Source organism: Pseudophryne corroboree, chromosome 7, assembly GCF_028390025.1.
Source record: "Pseudophryne corroboree isolate aPseCor3 chromosome 7, aPseCor3.hap2, whole genome shotgun sequence".
NCBI classification, from domain to species: domain Eukaryota; kingdom Metazoa; phylum Chordata; class Amphibia; order Anura; family Myobatrachidae; genus Pseudophryne; species Pseudophryne corroboree.
The window spans coordinates 97,522,287-97,541,448 of NC_086450.1; the positions used below are offsets into that span (position 1 = coordinate 97,522,287).

Consider the following 19,162-nt stretch of genomic DNA (forward strand, 5'->3'; position numbering starts at 1 on the left):
GACCAATTTACAACAAACTTGGTACACATGACTTACAAGCTTGGGTGAGGCAGAAGCACAGAGTTTTTCAGCAGACAGCATAACTCTGGAATGCCTGAAGCAATTTACACCAAACTTACTACACATATGACTTACACTCTGTGAACAAACACTGTGGGGGTAACACACCACTAGCACCCCTAGGGGTGGGCCAGCAGCACAGACTATATCAGGACATGCATGATATGTCAGTGATGACACGGCTGCATGTGACAGGGCCAGTGACATGATGTGAGGAGGGGAATGCAGGTAGCACAAACCCACGCACTGAGAGTTATATAGTGGAAGTAGCAGGGTCCCCCAGCAGCACAGAGTATATCAGGAGATACATAATGTGCTGCGCTATATAAGAAACTGTAAAAAAATCGATAATTTCACAGGGGCACTGACATGATGTGAGGAGGGGAATGGAGGCAGCAGGAAGCCACAGACTGAGAGTTGTATAGTGGGAAGAGCAGGGTCCCTTGGGGGACCAAAAAGGGGTCCGGCCAATACACAAAGTGCGTCAGGAAAGCAAGATATGCCTATATAGTATATACTAGATCTCCAACCAACGTAAATTAACGAACTATCATTCTAATTTACCATCCTCATCCCGTAGCAAAGCACGGGTATTCAGCTATCTACAATGTTATTTATACTGTGTGTTTAATATTTACATTTATTTTTGTAAACAGACATTCTTAAAATCCCGGTCATCGCCAGGTACTCCAGCTAGTATACATATATAGATAAACTTTAAAATGAAGAACCATAATAATACAGCGTACATCTTTAGTTGGCTGTACGTGTCTGGTCCATCTTTGGTGAAGAATTTGTATGCGATCTTCATGTTACTGTTGCAGATGTTATCTTCGCCGCATCCTTCTTTCAAAAACTGCGCCTAAAAGAATTTACAGTAATATTAAACGAAGCAAGTAGATCTGGTTGGTCAGAATTATTAAACAATTGCTCCATGTAAGGAGTCAAAATAATAGTTTTGCCTAATTATTTAAACCCTATTAGTATTGATCAGATATTGAATTGTCTGGTTAGAAATGCTGATCAGCTGATAAACAATTGTGTGTTGTGATTGGCTGACTCTCTAACTTGTTTGCTGCGATTGGTCTACCTCAGTTAGGCATCCTGAGTAATAGGTTAGTTGTTGTTGTTCTTCATTAAGTTAAATATATAATCCTGCTTACAAGTCTAACATAGACATTTTGGTATACATTTAGAGCACAGGGTTTTTTTCTGTTGTTTTTTATCTGCTTCAGAACAGACCTACTAAACCCTAGATCTTGCCATTTGGCTTTGCCGAATGAGACAATACCTGTATACCGAAAAATTACATGCTGTAGCAGCCCCAAATTACAGTCAATGTATATCTCTCTCTCTTTCTCTGTCCCTCTCTCTCTCTGTCCCCCTCTTTCTCGCGCTCTCTCCTGTACCACGTCATCTGTGGCTACACAGAAATGCCAGTCACCAAGAGCCACTTCCCTATTGGTGGCTGGAAATGCTGCTGCCTTACAGTAACCACATGAAATCCCGGCAGTCAAAATACTGATGCCGAGATCATTTAAGTCGGGATCCCGACCTTGAGCGCAGCGTGTCCCCTCGCAGGCTCGCTGCGGTCACCACGCTTCAGTCCCGGTGGCGACCTTCAGTCGTAACACTAATCTATGCCCCCTCGTGTGGAGGCGTGTACCACCAGCCAAGTGGGGTTTCATGACGGCGGGCGGGATTCCGACCGCCGGCATCTCAATGGGTGTTGGGATTTTGGTGTCGGGATTTAGACCGCTGGGATCCCGACTGTCGGGAATTTAACTGCGTCCCCCACACACTTTCCCCACCACCACCAATAATTCTTATTCTGCTACATTACCAATCTATTATTGCACATATCTTATACTGTACATTTTTCTGGTTCAGGACCATCTTTTCCGTCTGTTTGTATTATGATCCGCTCTTTGTACAGCGCTCAGTAGTGTGTTGGAGATTTATAAATAAATGATAACAATATATGTAGGTATAAGTTTATTTTCACAGGAGAAACAAAACATGGTGATTAATGTACCTCTGTGGTAACCGTCTTGGGCTCATTGGCATTCTGGATTGGCAAGAGTTCTGGTAATGGACTAGTTTGCCTCTTTGCCCGACGTGCACTTTTGATATCTACAGTGACCGACACGGGAATCTGTCGCAGTTTATCCATAATATTTTCCTGAGAGATTATACAAATGTATAGCAAGTATTACACATGAAAAATCAGTAAACCTTCACACTACAAAATTCCATTCACCTTTTTTTTGCAGATAGTGATGGAAGCAGCCATTTTGTACCTGCATTCACAGTTAAAATGGCAACCTCCATGTAAAAGAAATGATATAAACCAACAGATTTATCAAAGCTTGGGTGCAGATGTACTAAGCCTTGGAGAGTGATAAAGTGGACAGAGATAAAGTACTAACCAACCAGCTCCTAGCTGTCATTTTTTAAAACACAGCCTGTAACATGGCAGTTAGGAGCTGATTGGCTGGCACTTTATCGCCATCCATCTCTTTCCAAGGCTTAGTACATCTAACCCTTGGAGAGAGATAAAGTGGATAGAGATAAAGTACCAACCAATCAGCTTCTAGCTGCCATTGTATAGGTTGTGTTTTAAAAATGTCAGGTTCTGATTGGCTGGTGCTTAATCACTTTCCACTTTATCTCTCTCCAAACTTTGACAAATCTAGCCCTTAAGGCCAGTACTCACTGGCCGATGCGGGAGAGATGTGTGCTGAACGAACCGCTCAGCACACATCTCTCCCGCCGCTCAGCACAGCGCGATGTGTACTGAGCATGTGGGGGGAGACGGAGGGGCCGCTCATTTCACCCAGCAGGTGAAATGAGCAACCTGTTAGATTGGCCTGCATGGCAGGCCAATCTAGCACCAGCGATAGCGATGCGCGGGGCTGCGCATCGCTATCGCTGTAGGGAGTACACACGGAGCGATCAGGCTTAAAATCTAAGCAATCTAGTCAGATTGCTTAGATTTTAAGCAGCGATCGCTCTGTGAGTACCCCCCTTTAGTTTTAATACTCCCTAACATTTGCTATAACGCAAATCCCACGGTCAGAGTCCACAGCCTCATTATTTGTCTGGCCCTGCATGTATTTATTTAAGGAAGACAAGCACCTACATGGACTCTCTCCTTTGGTGAATGCTTTGTATATACTATAAAAAGAATCACAGAACCTCCAAATCTGTATATTTATAAAATCTAACAAATAAAAATGAAAGACATAAATTATTAAGAAATAATGAACAATCTATAACATCAACGTACAGACAAACAAAAGTCATATCAAGGATGATCTTACATCATGGCTTTAATTATTTCATCAAATGACATAACTGAAGTAGCGGCAGCCATTTTGTGTCTCTCTCAACCAATATTAATGAGAATACAGCCTATTGGTTGTGTAAGAACTAACACCCCGTGGGTGTTAATCCATGAAACACTCACTGATTTAATTGAGTCACAGTGAATTGACAAGGCTGCATTTCTGGAAATATTGTTTCAGGACTCAAAATGGCTGCCTCCACTGAGTGAAGGTGACAGGTGCACCTGGGGAAGTACACCATTACAGCATAGCTGCCATATTGTCCCTAATTTACAGGATCAGCCCCCGTATTTTCTATCCTGCCCAATCGCGCAATTCAGTTCCTCTTTCCATGCTAGAAATGTTTACAGATGGTCTGCTGAACATTGCTGGAACAGCTATCTTGATGGCAGCCATTGTAATTACCTCTAGGCCCCCCATTTCTTGTATTTTACACTAACATATGTCTGTCCAGTTTGTTACATACCTGAAGATTGAGGGGGGTTTGGAAACATTTTTGCTGATTTTGTGCTCTGAGATCAATAGTACTTGAAATCGGCCCTTGCACATTAGCAATTCTTGATGACAACCCCAGGCTCTGTCTTTGACTTTCAACTTCAATAGTGCAAGCAAGAGCTAAGAAAAACATTTGAAAAAATGTTAATGTAAGGTCCTATATGGAAAGAAGAGCCACTAATTCATGAAAGCTTTGCAAATCCCGGCTGTATACAAAGCATCGGTCACAAATCAGTCAATTGTAGAAGGACTGTCCTTGGTCATGCAGGATTGCCATGAGAAGTGAGACTTCAAAAACACTGTAGCTATGTAGAGGATTGCAGTTGCAGCCTCATAAATGCCCACAAAAGGGTCACGGCACACCTGCGTTTTTGTCGCCACTCCCCATTAACTTCCACAAACAGTCCCTGACTGTTACTCACTTTGTGATTAAAGACCACAAGAACATCATGGCACATGTGCAGTGACAAAAAATTGCTCTACTGCATACTATATCGACATTGCGTACTTCTCCGACTAAGGCCCTAAGGGGTCTATTTACTAAGCCTTGGATGGAGATAAAGTGGACGGAGATAAATGACCAGCCAATCAGCTCCTAACTTACATGTCTCAGACTGGGTTTGAAAAATGACAGTTAGGAGCTGATTGGCTGGTACTTTATCTCCGTCCAAGCCTAAGTAAATAGACCCCTTGGTCACAAACATGCTTAATCTCTTCTTCCCTGGAGTCTTTAAGTGCAGTAATTTCAGCAGTGTTCATCTGCCAATTTTACTAATATATCCAATAATGATCCATCAGATTTTCAACCTCACCTTGGGGGCGCCCACTCTGATGTTGGGCCAGATATTCCAGCCAACATTCTGCGTAGTATAATTGACAGTAATTATTTAGGCATTAATGATCAAAAAATGCACTTACTTAAGACTGGGTTGTAGTCACTGGGCTCCGCTGTGTACGACAAACAGACCTCAACTGTCAAACTACAAAAACACACACACAAAAATTGAATGAGAACATTTGTGATTGTGACCAACCCACAAATGATTTATTTATAAATGGACATTCCATAGACGCAAGTAGGTCCTACCAGATTCCGCTTGGTACCACGCAGTTTCTCTTGTTAAGGTCTATCTTATCTGGCGTCACTTTAATCGTCTTTTTGATACTGACAACTGGACGTGATCTTAATTTAGAAAAATTGAAAATAGAAATGTTTTAATTTTGTAGGCGTATATTTGGGTATCCGTTCAGATGGTCGACAATGTTAACACTCATTAGGTTGACCACTATTGATTGACAGTAACATGGTCGACATAGACAAATGGTCGACACATGAAAATGGTCGGCACATGAACAGGTCGACATGGCTTCTTTTTTTTTTGTAGATTTTAAACTTTGTAATACTTTACCATCCAAGTGGACTACTATTGGAAATAGTGACCTGTGCCGAGTGCAGCGGTAGTGGAGCGAGGCACCTTGCCCGCAACATGGTGAGTGAAGCGAGCCATACAAGGGAATGCGGTACACTAATTGGGGTTCCTGTTCATGTTACGGAAAAAATGACACCAAAAACAGTTAAAAAAACAATGCTGGCCTTTTCATGTGTTGACCTTTCATGTGTCGACCATTTTCATGTGTCGACCATTTGTCCATGTCGACCATGTCACTGTTGAAAATAGTGGTCGACCTGATGACTGTCGACCTTAACATTGTCGACCATTCATACCGGAAAAGTATATTTGTAGAGAGGATTTGGTTAAGACTGTATTACTCACCTGAACACATTTATAGAATCTGACAAAGATCCAACTGCAATATCTGGGTAAGAATTTCTATCTAAATCCATGTTTCCAGCAATGGAGTAACCAAACGACTGGGTGTTTGTGCTCTTTCCATCAATAATCTTCATGAAAGAAGAAAGAAAATGAAAAGAAAAAAGAAGGAAAATTAAAATGACTGTCCACTTACAGATGTACCACCTATTGACACAACCCCCTCCCCATAAAAAAAGGTGAAGATCTCCCTTGGTTCACAGTGACACCCTAGCAAGGCTCTGCAACCTTACCCTACCCACCCCACCTAGTGTTCCTACTAGCACCCTGCACCGGTAACAACCCATGCAGTTCCTCTTTCCTGTCTGGGGGGTCGCTCTCTGCTCTGGTGCTTCTAGCACACTCTGGTCTGTATCTCACTAAAATACAGACCAGAGTGTTCTAGAATAACCAGAATAGAAAGCGACACCCCTGGCAGGAAAGAGAAATTGCATGGGTTGTGACAGGTGCAGGGTGCTAGAATGAACACTACACACCCATGTGACATCATGACAACACAGAAGACAGGGCTGGTGGCAGGAAACTCCATGTGCATCTTATCAGTCCATTGGACATGTCTCCATACTGCAAGGCACCACTTCAATTCAATCATGCAACTCAAATACAGGAGCAACTAGGGTAGCAACGGTGCTGGATGCTCACTTTCTCAGTTATTAAAATCTACCCTCTCCTCCTTTATGGAGAACTACTGAAGTGGACTAGACATATTCCTGCACTGCTTGAGCCACTTAACATCCTGGCTTCAGGAAAGGGTGGATTCTTATTTATTATAGGCAGTATGTATAGTGTGTTGCCCAAATGTCAACAACCCATTAAGTACTAGGCGGTTGATGTATCTAGCAGTGAAAACACTAGAGAAGTGGACCAGTGGAGAAGTTGCCCATTTCAACCAATCACCTTTGATTAGCATTTATCAAGTATATGCTATCAAATGATACATAGATCTTGATTGGTAGCTACGGGCAACTTCTCCCTCCCATTTCTTCCTTCTTTCACTTCTTGATTTATCAACCTCTAGATTTTTACACAATAAGAGGGTGCAGGTACAAAGATGCATTAAAATACAGCAACTAATCAGAACTTAACTTTGGCAATCCACGATAACTTTAATCAATAATTTATATAATTGAAATCTATATTTATCAATGGGGAGACGTTTCAAGCCTTGAAGTCGAGAAGTTGTCCAAAGCAACCAATCAGATCCTGTCATTTATCTAGCACAGTGTATGAAATGACAGATGATTGGGTGCTTTGAGCAACTTGATACATTTCCTCCTTGATACATTATATTACAAAATACTTTGAGACACATCATGGCAGCTTCAAGGCAACAAAAACTAACCCAAGGAAATTCAATGCATGGAAGACTGTATTTACCTTGTTCCTTTTACACCAAAATATGACATGTAAGTATTCTACCCATATTAAGCCACTGTATAATGTAACACATACCGAGGCCAGGGTTAAACTGTGGTAAAATAGAGATGCTCTTACCTGTGCAGGTTTTTCAATAATCCCATTTTTGGACCCATGATATACATAGACTTTCCCAAAGCCCTCATCATATGGAGCACCAACTGCAATGTCTAAGCATAGAAAATAAATGTTACTATTGTCGCTGCAAACAGCATGATACATTTTTACAATTATGAATGACATCAAACCGAACACTAAATGACAGGATAAACAACATTTTGTCACTGCCGGTTCTAGGGGAGGCACGGGGGGGGGGGCACACTGCAGCACTGTGCAGCCCCGTAGTGGGGGTGGGCCATACGGGATCCGGTCTGAAGATCGACAGTGCCTAGGTCGACCACTACATGTCGACATGTTTTCAATTTCGACAGGGTTTCTAGGTCGACATGTTATAGGTTGACAGGTCGAAAGGTCAACATGAGGTGTGTTTTTTTTTAATATATATTTTTTGGAACTTTTTCATACGTAACGATCCACGCGGACTACGATCGGGAACGGTAACCTGTGCCGAGCACAGCGGTAGCGGACACAGTGCACTAATTGGGCTTCCTGATCGCTGTGCGGAGAAAACGACACCCCAAAAAATGAAAAACTCATGTCGACCTTTTGACATGTCGACCTAGAAACTAGTGATGAGCGGATTCGGTTTTACTCGGTTTTACTCGGTTCTCAAAACGGCATCTTATTGGCTATCCAAAACACGTGACATCCGTGAGCCAATAAGATGCCGTTTTGAGAACCGAGTAAAACCGAATCCGCTCATCACTACTAGAAACCCTGTCGACCTTCAAACCGTGTTGACCTAGTGACTCTCAACCTATAGTGGTCGACCTAAACATTGTCGACCTAGACACTGTCGATATAATGATCCACACCCGGCCAGACAACAAGTGGGGCAATGCAGACAAGAGGACTTCAGATCCATACTTCACTGGTCTGTTTCTCAACTGTTTTCACTGCTTCATGAATAAACCCCTAAATTTCCTTGCTATTATGAAGCCCTGTTCAATTTTTTGGGAAAGTCCATTGGGTTTAGCGAGCCAGCACTTATATTTAAGACCCATAAAAAAGCATTGATTCCCCATCGCCCTTGACCAAGCTGAGACTCTAATCAGCACGGCAGCCTTCCTGCAGTGCCCAGAACCATTCTGCCTGCAGTAGGGATCCTACACGGTTGCGGAAATCATTCTTCTACACCACTGTAACCACACCTTGAACAGGAGGTGACAAATTAGACCCTACTGAGAACCGACAGCGAGCAAACAACAGAGCCGTGGACCATATAGCCTTACTGCAAAGCTAATGACTGGCTACAGGCAGCAATCCCACATAGCTGATGACTGATCTCTGCTCCGTTCTCTCATTTGGCTGCGACCCGGGCAGGATTGTGCCTTCTGTCAGTCCAAGGTCCCTGTGGAACTTGGGTGGGAAGTCTAAGATGGGCTTTGAGCTAGTTGGGTGTTGCAATGAAAAGGAGTCAGAGAATCATACGGAGGACAAGGACAAAGCAGTAAGTAATTATATACAGTACTTCTCTGCTTTTCTCCCCCAGAGAGGCTGATTCCAGCAGTGGACACCATCCACAGATGGCGGAAGGATTTTACAATAAGCTACTGTAAGTGGAGCTTACTAGTGATGTGCACCGGACATTTTTTGGGTTTTGTGTTTTGGTTTTGGATTCGGTTCCGCGGCCGTGTTTTGGATTCGGACGCGTTTTGGCAAAACCTCACCGAATTTTTTTTGTCGGATTCGGGTGTGTTTTGGATTCGGGTGTTTTTTTCAAAAAACCCTAAAAAACAGCTTAAATCATAGAATTTGGGGGTCATTTTGATCCCATAGTATTATTAACCTCAATTACCATAATTTCCACTCATTTCCAGTCTATTCTGAACACCTCACACCTCACAATATTATTTTTAGTCCTACAATTTGCACCGAGGTCGCTGGATGGCTAAGCTAAGCGACACAAGTGGCCGACACAAACACCTGGCCCATCTAGGAGTGGCACTGCAGTGTCAAGACAGGATGGCACTTCAAAAAAATTGTCCCCAAACAGCACATGATGCAAAGAAAAAAAGAGGCGCACCAAGGTCGCTGTGTGACTAAGCTAAGCGACACAAGTGGCCGACACAAACACCTGGCCCATCTAGGAGTGGCACTGCAGTGTCAAGACAGGATGGCACTTCAAAAAAATTGTCCCCAAACAGCACATGATGCAAAGAAAAAAAGAGGCGCACCAAGGTCGCTGTGTGACTAAGCTAAGCGACACAAGTGGCCGACACAAACACCTGGCCCATCTAGGAGTGGCACTGCAGTGTCAAGACAGGATGGCACTTCAAAAAAATTGTCCCCAAACAGCACATGATGCAAAGAAAAAAAGAGGCGCACCAAGGTCGCTGTGTGACTAAGCTAAGCGACACAAGTGGCCGACACAAACACCTGGCCCATCTAGGAGTGGCACTGCAGTCAAGACAGGATGGCACTTCAAAAAAATTGTCCCCAAACAGCACATGATGCAAAGAAAAAAAGAGGCGCACCAAGGTCGCTGTGTGACTAAGCTAAGCGACACAAGTGGCCGACACAAACACCTGGCCCATCTAGGAGTGGCACTGCAGTGTCAAGACAGGATGGCACTTCAAAAAAATTGTCCCCAAACAGCACATGATGCAAAGAAAAAAAGAGGCGCACCAAGGTCGCTGTGTGACTAAGCTAAGCGACACAAGTGGCCGACACAAACACCTGGCCCATCTAGGAGTGGCACTGCAGTGTCAAGACAGGATGGCACTTCAAAAAAATTGTCCCCAAACAGCACATGATGCAAAGAAAATAAGAGGCGCACCAAGGTCGCTGTGTGACTAAGCTAAGCGACACAAGTGGCCGACACAAACACCTGGCCCATCTAGGAGTGGCACTGCAGTGTCAAGACAGGATGGCACTTCAAAAAAATTGTCCCCAAATAGCACATGATGCAAAGAAAAAAAGAGGCGCACCACAGGTACAGAATGTAGATGGATAGTATACTTAATGACGACACAGAGGTAGGTACAGCAGTGGCCTTCCGTACCGTACTGCTATATATAATATACTGGTGGTTACTGTGTCAGCAAACTGCAAAACTAAAATGCACCACAGGTATAGAATGTAGAGGGATAGTATACTTAATGAATGACGACACAGAGGTAGGTACAGCAGTGGCCTTCCGTACTGCTATATATAGTATACTGGTGGTCACTGTGTCAGCAAACTGCAAAACTAAAATGCACCACAGGTATAGAATGTAGATGGATAGTATACTTAATGAATGACGACACAGAGGTAGGTACAGCAGTGGCCTTCCGTACTGCTATATATAGTATACTGGTGGTCACTGTGTCAGCAAACTGCAAAACTAAAATGCACCACAGATATAGAATGTAGATGGATAGTATACTTAATGAATGACGACACAGAGGTAGGTACAGCAGTGGCCTTCCGTACCGTACTGCTATATATAGTATACTGGTGGTCACTGTGTCAGCAAACTGCAAAACTAAAATGCACCACAGGTATAGAATGTAGATGGATAGTATACTTAATGAATGACGACACAGAGGTAGGTACAGCAGTGGCCTACCGTACTGCTATATATAGTATACTGGTGGTCACTGTGTCAGCAAACTGCAAAACTAAAATGCACCACAGGTATAGAATGTAGATGGATAGTATACTTAATGAATGACGACACAGAGGTAGGTACAGCAGTGGCCTACCGTACTGCTATATATAGTATACTGGTGGTCACTGTGTCAGCAAACTGCAAAACTAAAATGCACCACAGGTATAGACTGTAGATGGATAGTATACTTAATGAATGATGACACAGAGGTAGGTACAGCAGTGGCCTACCGTACTGCTATATATAGTATACTGGTGGTCACTGTGTCAGCAAACTGCAAAACTAAAATGCACCACAGGTATAGAATGTAGATGGATAGTATACTTAATGAATGACGACACAGAGGTAGGTACAGCAGTGGCCTACCGTACTGCTATATATAGTATACTGGTGGTCACTGTGTCAGCAAACTGCAAAACTAAAATGCACCACAGGTATAGAATGTAGATGGATAGTATACTTAATGAATGACGACACAGAGGTAGGTACAGCAGTGGCCTACCGTACTGCTATATATAGTATACTGGTGGTCACTGTGTCAGCAAAACTCTGCACTGTACTCCTCCTATATAATATTAATTATACTGGTGGTCCCCAGTCCCCACAATAAAGCAGCACACTGAGCACAGATATGGAGTGTTTTTCAGGCAGACAACGTATACTGGTGGTCACTGTCAGCAAAACTCTGCACTGTACTCCTGCTATATAATACAGCTGCTCCCCAGTCCCCACAATTAAGCAGTGTGAGCACAGATATATTATGCAGCACACTGAGCACAGATATAGTATGGAGCGTTTTTTTCAGGCAGAAAACGGATAAAACTGGTGGTCACTTATCAGCAAAACTCTGCACTGTACTCCTCCTAAGAGCTGCTCCCCAGTCCTCCCCACAATTAAGCAATAAAGCAATCAAGTTCAACAATAAACGGAGAGGACGCCAGCCACGTCCTCTCCCTATCATCTCCAATGCACGAGTGAAAATGGCGGCGACGCGCGGCTGCTTATATAGAATCAGAATCTCGCGAGAATCCGACAGCGGGATGATGACGTTCGGGCGCGCTCGGGTTAGCCGAGCAAGGCGGGAAGGTTCGAACCTGCCTCGGACCCGTGTAAAATGGGTGAAGTTCGGGGGGGTTCGGTTTCCGAGAAACCGAACCCGCTCATCACTAGAGCTTACCATCCCATATTTGATAGTGTCCTGTTTGCTTCCCCATACTTGTGTGTGTTGAGGCAAAAGTGAATGAAAAACAGAAGACAAGAAAGGAAGTCTTAGATTTCCCTGTGGTAATCCACTACTTGAATAGTGAGAAACTGTGAAATAAAATGTAATCACTGATAAAATATATTTAAATAGAGCCACTAGTGAAATGTTCACAACAGCAATAAAAGTGTACTTCACAATACGGAGGCAGCCATTTTGTGGGCCAAACTATTATTCAGCCTGTTGATTCACTAAGAAATAATGACCTCGCTAAGACAGGAGGCACCAAGACCCCAGTTTTACTCAATAGATAGACCGCAGTCTCCTAACTATTAGATGAGCCCACTAAATAGATGCCACAACTGTGTATATAAGACTTGTATGCTTTAAATCATACTGGAAACTCTTACCTGGATAGCCATCTTGATTTAGGTCTCCTATGTTCTTCACAGAAATACCAAACATGGAGTCTTTGGTTCCAACAATTCGAATTGGTCGAACGTTTCCCCATTTGCCAGCCTCATTCATGTATACATAGATAGCACCTCCTACTTCTTTGTCATTCTTATCAAAATATTGAGGAGCACCAACTACTATATCCTGCCACCTGCAGAGAAAGCAAAATCAGGTCACCAGTTTTGGAAAATAAGTGCATTCCTTTTATTTATCTGGCGACACATTCACATCAGAATTTTGTGATCATACATTTACGTTTCATTGAAGGGTGGATGATTCATGTAATATGCACAGAGGTAACTGTAAGGATCATTATTTCTTATTGTGACTATAAAAATTGTAAAAACTCTTGTCTATGAAGCTGATGTTTTGCAAGTAGCAAAATTCAGTCTGGACATAACAATGTGCACAGCATCACCTGCTGCACATAGGGGTCATTCCGAGTTGATCGTAGCTGTGCTAAATTTAGCACAGCTACGATCATCTTCCCTGACATGCGGGGGGAACGCCCAGCACAGGGCTAGTCCACCCCGCATGTCAGTGCCGCCCCATTCCCCCCGCACAAATACAAAAGCATCGCACAGCGGCGATGCTCTTATATTTGTGGAGTAACTGCCGGCCAGCGCAGCTCCTGCAGCTGGCTGGGAGTTGTGTGTCGCTGCCGCTGGCCGCAGCGGCTGCATGAGACGTCACGCAGCCGCCACGGCACTCCCCCCCAACGGTCCGGCCAATGCCTGCGTTGGCCGGACCGCGCCTACTAAACGGCAGCTTAACGCCGCCGTTCAGCCTCCTCCCGACCAGCGACCGCCTCTGTCTCAGAAGCGATCGCTAGGCAGCGACGACTGCCATGCGCCGGCGCACTGCAGCGCCAGTGCATGCGCAGTTCCGACCCGATTGCTGCGCTGCGACAAACTGCAGCGAGCGATCGGGTCGGAATGACCCCCATAGTTAGATGGCAATTGAACACTTTTTTTGCAGTTTCCCAAAAATTCAGAATTTTCTGGATGCAATGGAGGCCCAGTGACTGTACCGCCATATAGGGATAATATGAGTTACCAATGGCCGGGATGCCGACTGTCATTATACCGACGCCGGCATCCCAGCCACCAGGATGCCGTCAGAGTGGCAAGCGCTAGTAAGCCACTTGCGGGCTCGCTGTGCTTGCCACGCTGCAGGCACGGTGGCTTGCTGTGCTCGCCACAGGTTATATTCTCCCTCTATAGGTGTCGGGGAGAATATAACCTGTGGCGATCGCATTCTGGGAGGGAGAAAAGCATAGAGGGAGAAAGCCTGTGGCATCGGCATTGTACTGCTGTGCAGGATCCCAGCATCGGCATTGTGATCACCAGGATCCCGTGCGGCTATATGTTAACCGCATACCGAGCCCTATATGTGTGGAGTTTGTATGTTTTCTCTTGTTTGTCTAAAATCCAAAGACACATTGGTAGGTAGGTAGCTCTATTGTGTGTGTATCCAGTATTGGACTTGGACATGAAGGGCCCACCGGGGAGATGTAGTGATAGGGGCCCATGCTTAGGGGTGTGGCCATCCACTACAAAGGCTTGGCTAACTATTACAGATTGTATGATTTGAGCCCCTTTAGAAATAGATATAGTAAATACTGCTAGTGCATGCGTGATAATGTAGCAGATTAATAACAGCAATGCACTGTAGTGACAACACCATAGTCCTGTGCAGTTTAATGTAACTTATGTATAATGTATAATTCAAGTGCGCAGTCTAAAACCTGATCCCTAGAGAAGAGGGTGGGCCCGCAGGCTGTGGGGTCTACCGGGTGTTTCCCCTGTATCCCTGTGGGCCAGTCCGACCTTGTGTGTACCCAAGTGATGAAGAGATGATACATAAATAACTGTTAATAAATGTAAACTGAATTTAAATTTAGGGGGATTTACAACCCTTCAAATCCAGTTGTGTCTCAGTATGCAAAATAAACAGACTGCAAAACCTCCAGTATAACATGCATTTTGTGTCATGCACACAGCTGTGGAATGAGTCTGACATGAAGGAAGGATGTGAGGTCCAGACCTACTGGTTACAGTATTAGCAAATATCCAGCACACTATTAGACAGGGGGGGTCTGTTATCAACTGCCAACTCTCTTATCTGCTGCTGACGTCAGTGTGTGGCGCATTAGCAACAGTGAAAGCGGCTGCAGACTCCCTGTGGCTTCGTAATAATGGCAAGATTGTAATGACCCTACTTTATAAATAGAAAACAAATACAGGGGTTCCACAGGAGGAAATTACTTTTTTTATGAGGTTTTGCATCCTGACAGAGTACAATACCCACATAGATAATGTCTGTGTACTGTACGGGTTCGATGTTCCGGTGCCGAGATTCCGAGTGCTGTCAAGATTTTGGCGTCGGTCACATGACTGCCGGTATCCCAACTGCAGGGATGCTAAACGCATCCCAACTGTACTACAGGTTTTGGGTAACAGCCACACTGAAACCGGGAGTCTCCAAAATAGAGTGATATTAGATTACAGAGTTAAAGTATTAAAATAAAGAAAAAATAAAAGTGCTGTTAAATGGTTATTGATCCTAATATTGTTTTTTTGCAATTTCATAAATTTAAAAGGGACAAAATAATTGTGTGGTATTTTGTTACTTCTGTAACATTAAAACGTGGAATATTTACAATTTTTCAGTAGGACTAACATTTATTTTATATTTTTTATTTAAAGAAAAATACTTTTGTATACAGTATATAGCAAATTTATCCACATTTGTCTAGTGTAAAATTATGTTATCTTTAGTTTTGTGTTTGCAAGCCAAACAGGAACTTGCTAGGAAAAGGAAGCACAGGAGCTGTGGATGAGAGATAAATAAGACATTATGGCTGAGTAGTCAGTGGGAAAAGCTACCAAATTAAATGAAGGAAAGTTTAAAATACTGGAAATGACATTTAGGAGCCGAGGAAAGAAATCCAGGGCCGGCACAGTTCAATGGAAGCAAGATAATATTTTTTTTTTGTAGTAATGTGGACCTAAGGGGAGAGAGATACAGGGCTGGATGCTAAACTACTGCCCTGTGGCCGGGTTACTCAGGTGTGGTTCAAAAAGTTGTCAGTAAAAATGTTGACCCCCAAATGGTCAACATGCACAAGGCCGACACAATGAAAAGGCTGACACGGAAATGGTCAACACAGAAAAGTTCGACACGGTTTTCTTTGAGGGGGGCATTGGGGTGTCAAATTGTAGGCTTGAGCACTTGAAACCCCAATTAGTGTACCGCCTCTCCTCACATGGTGAGCGAGCAAGGTACCTCGCTCTGCTACCGATGCGATCGGCACAGGTTACTGTTCTCGATCGTAGTCCTGGCGGATGGCAGAGTATGAAAAAGTAAAAAACAAAGCAAATAGGTCCACACAAAAAAACTTCTGTTGACCATATGTTGTGTCGACCATTGCCATGATGACCAGTTGAACCTGAAGACCTTTTGACCATATCGACCATTTGCATGTCGGCCATATGTTGTCGACCTATTTACTGTCAACCTTTTGACTTTCGACCTATCATCTGGATACCAGATAACTCTTGCTCATTTTTATTTCTGGTTTGTTTTTTTTAAATGGAGGGGCAATAGGGCACTTAAGATAGTACCTTGCCCAGGACCCCTGGTGTCTTCATCAGGCTCTGGGGAAATGAGAGACTCTGGAGCTGGGAAGGGAGGAGTATATAGACAGAGAAGAAGGAAAAGGTCTGGAGTTAGCAAAGCTATACGCTACATCTGGAGAAAAGAAAAGGCTCAGAAACTGGAGAAGTAAAGCCCTGAAGTTGGGAAGTCACTAGCAATATGTAGACTAAAATATATATTAAAGTGTATTTCCCTCTATATGCCTGACATCTGTTTTATCCCTAATCCAGCCCTGGTAAATTGTCACAAGAGGGATATGGATATCTTTATTTTGGAATGCACTGTATCATAACCTATTCCAATGATCTTGTGCAGGCCAATGGCATAGCATTAGCAGATAAGCATATTGCTTACTTTGGAATATTAAATAATTAGGACAACCGCAAAATATAATCTTACTTGTCACTGTTCAGATCCACCACTGCCACATCATAACCAAAGGAAGAGGCCAGTCCCTCGCCTTCAAAGATAAACTCCGGCGACAACATCCTTTCATTGGGTGGATACTTCTTCAGGAGGACTACAGCTCCACTGTGATTGGCTCTAGGGGCCCCTGATACAAATGTCATTTCTTCCTGAGAGGTAATCCCTTTCCCTGTGTCTAAAGAAAACCCTGGGAACAGGAAAACAGAACACATTATAATAAAAAACAAGTAACTAAAAATCTAGAAGCATAAGCGTATTATGGTGAATGATTTAATAATAAAATATTATTTATAAAAATATGAAATTGCTGTGCGGAAAAAGTGATTGAAGCATTCCCTTTAATCTTGCCTTTGATGTCAGAACAGTAGTGTAGTCAAATAGTACGACATAAATGCCTAAATGATGTTGCCACATTTCTGTGACAGTACATCCCACGTCCTATGTATATAACAGCAGACATCAATGATATAATTATCACTAAATACAGATCCGCTGTTTACATATAATTAGATATATAATACGTAGAGCAAATAAAAAAAATAAACTGGGAATTCTCTGAATGTATGAAATATTCTGCAGTACGATCTATTTTAACAATGGTGGTTAAATAACTGATCACCACCACTGATTTGGCAAGGGGGTACAGACATTCACAGAGAGGCAACGTTCAGCAAGCAACCTGTATTGGATCTTCTGAGAAAACAAAACGTTGTGCGGATTAAGGAGTCAAATTAGAGTTTTTCACCATTCCCTAGAAAATATTATATAACTCTACCTGTATGTGGTTTAGAATTTAAACTTCTACCTTTTACAATTATTTTGTAAAAACTATACTAATAGAATGTAGTCTAAATTTTGTATGAACCCCTTCCCATTAATAAAATGCATGTTCACAAGCCATATCATATTATGTAATGCACCCGTACCATAAAGGCTACCAGTACATTTCATATTTTTGGATTGTGGGAGGAAACCGAAGGACGCTGAGGAAACTCAAGCAAGCACGAGGAGAATATACAAACTCCACACAGTTAGGGCCATGGTGGGAATTGAACCCATGACTTCAGTGCTGTGAGGCAGTAATGCTAACCATTACACCATCTGCACTGCCCACATCCAATAGAGATGTACTGGTTCAGATTGCATGGTTCTTTTCGCCAAACTAAGGCAGGTTGGATTTATTATCTTATTGGCTATCCATAACAAGTGAGAGCCAATAGCCAATAAAATGCCGTTTTTGAGATCCGCATAAAACCCAGTAAAACCGAACCTGCACATCTCTAGTATTCACATGCATTTTAGCAGGGTATTTAATTTAATTTGTTAATGTCAAAGCTAAATGTACTTTTGTCCTTAAAAATGGTTCTGAATTAAAATAATAATTGTAAATTATTTATTAACATGGCACTAATGTCTAGTGTAAAACATAAGGTAAACATCAAATTATTATTTTTATTTTTTCCGTTTGCATTTGGTCAAATGCTGACTTGCACTAAAATATCAACCTGATTATAAGAAGGAATTAAGGCCCTCATTCAGCATGGATCCCTATTGAGACTAAAATTGCGATTCTCTCTAAACGGCTAAAAATCGCATGTGAAGAGCCGCTTTGAAATGGTAAATGGCGCCCATCGATGCGATCGCAGCTCTGCAATCTTAGCATTTAAGCTGTAAGTGGAGTATTACTAGGTGAATTACTTTGGAACAATTCCTGTTTCACAGGAAACTCGCGTTTCCCATTCACTGCTAGGTTTCACCATTGAAGTTTCCGAATGTGCCAGTATACTTATTTGTTAGGGAGAGTAATGCAGCCATCAGTTAGACAGCGACTGAGCTATCAAACTTTTCAACTAAATTTCACGTTCAAAAGTCTTAACTGGAACATATTAACATATTACTTTATGAGTCTAATGACATTTATGTTACATTTACTAAAATGCACTTCTGATTATGATTAAAAACTATTTGTTTTTCATGTTACATACAATAAACATAACACTAATAAATGGACACAATGTTGTCTCAAGAGCAAACTCAATTACGATGTTACCAAATTAAGGTGGCTGGGTACCAAACCTGTGCCAAGTCAGAAGCAATTGCAGGGTTTCATGTTAGACAATGGGGTCTATTCATGAAGCAGTGAAAAGAGTGGAGAAATGAGCCAGTGGAGAAGTTACCCATGGCAACCAATCAGCTGCTATATAGAATTTTTTAGAATGCACTTGATAAATATTACTTCAAAGCTGATTGGCTGCCATGGGCAACTTCTCCACTGGCTTACTTCTCCAATCTTTTCACTACTTCATAAATAGACCCCTATGTACCCAAAGGGAATCAAGTCACAAAAATGCCTTCTGTTTGAGTACAAATACGTCCCATGCCGTCACAGTCAGCAATGTCAGTTATTTTTCTGGTATCACACGTTATTAGTTGTGCCACAATCTGCTATGTAAAGTAAATGAAAAACGCAAAGTCCTTCCTCTCCAAACTGCATTTTTGCAAACTGTGTACCATAATGTCATAAGACTGTCCATGGAACTCATATGGAAGACTA

At 42.7% G+C, this 19,162-nt stretch overlaps 1 protein-coding gene across 3 annotated transcripts in view; it reads right to left on the reverse strand.

Annotated features, from left to right (window-relative positions):
* The window catches only part of ITGA6 (integrin subunit alpha 6), a 136,489-nt gene that overhangs the window by 37,109 nt on the left and 80,218 nt on the right, over positions 1 to 19,162 (reverse strand). For all 3 annotated transcript variants that reach the window (XM_063933461.1, XM_063933459.1, XM_063933460.1), the window contains 9 exons: positions 16,582 to 16,795; positions 12,477 to 12,673; positions 7,229 to 7,320; positions 5,678 to 5,805; positions 4,990 to 5,085; positions 4,821 to 4,882; positions 3,874 to 4,022; positions 2,096 to 2,242; positions 810 to 922 (listed from right to left, as the gene is read on the reverse strand). In XM_063933461.1, coding sequence (XP_063789531.1) covers positions 810 to 922; positions 2,096 to 2,242; positions 3,874 to 4,022; positions 4,821 to 4,882; positions 4,990 to 5,085; positions 5,678 to 5,805; positions 7,229 to 7,320; positions 12,477 to 12,673; positions 16,582 to 16,795 — 1,198 coding nt within the window. The remainder of the gene's footprint in view (positions 1 to 809; positions 923 to 2,095; positions 2,243 to 3,873; positions 4,023 to 4,820; positions 4,883 to 4,989; positions 5,086 to 5,677; positions 5,806 to 7,228; positions 7,321 to 12,476; positions 12,674 to 16,581; positions 16,796 to 19,162) is intronic.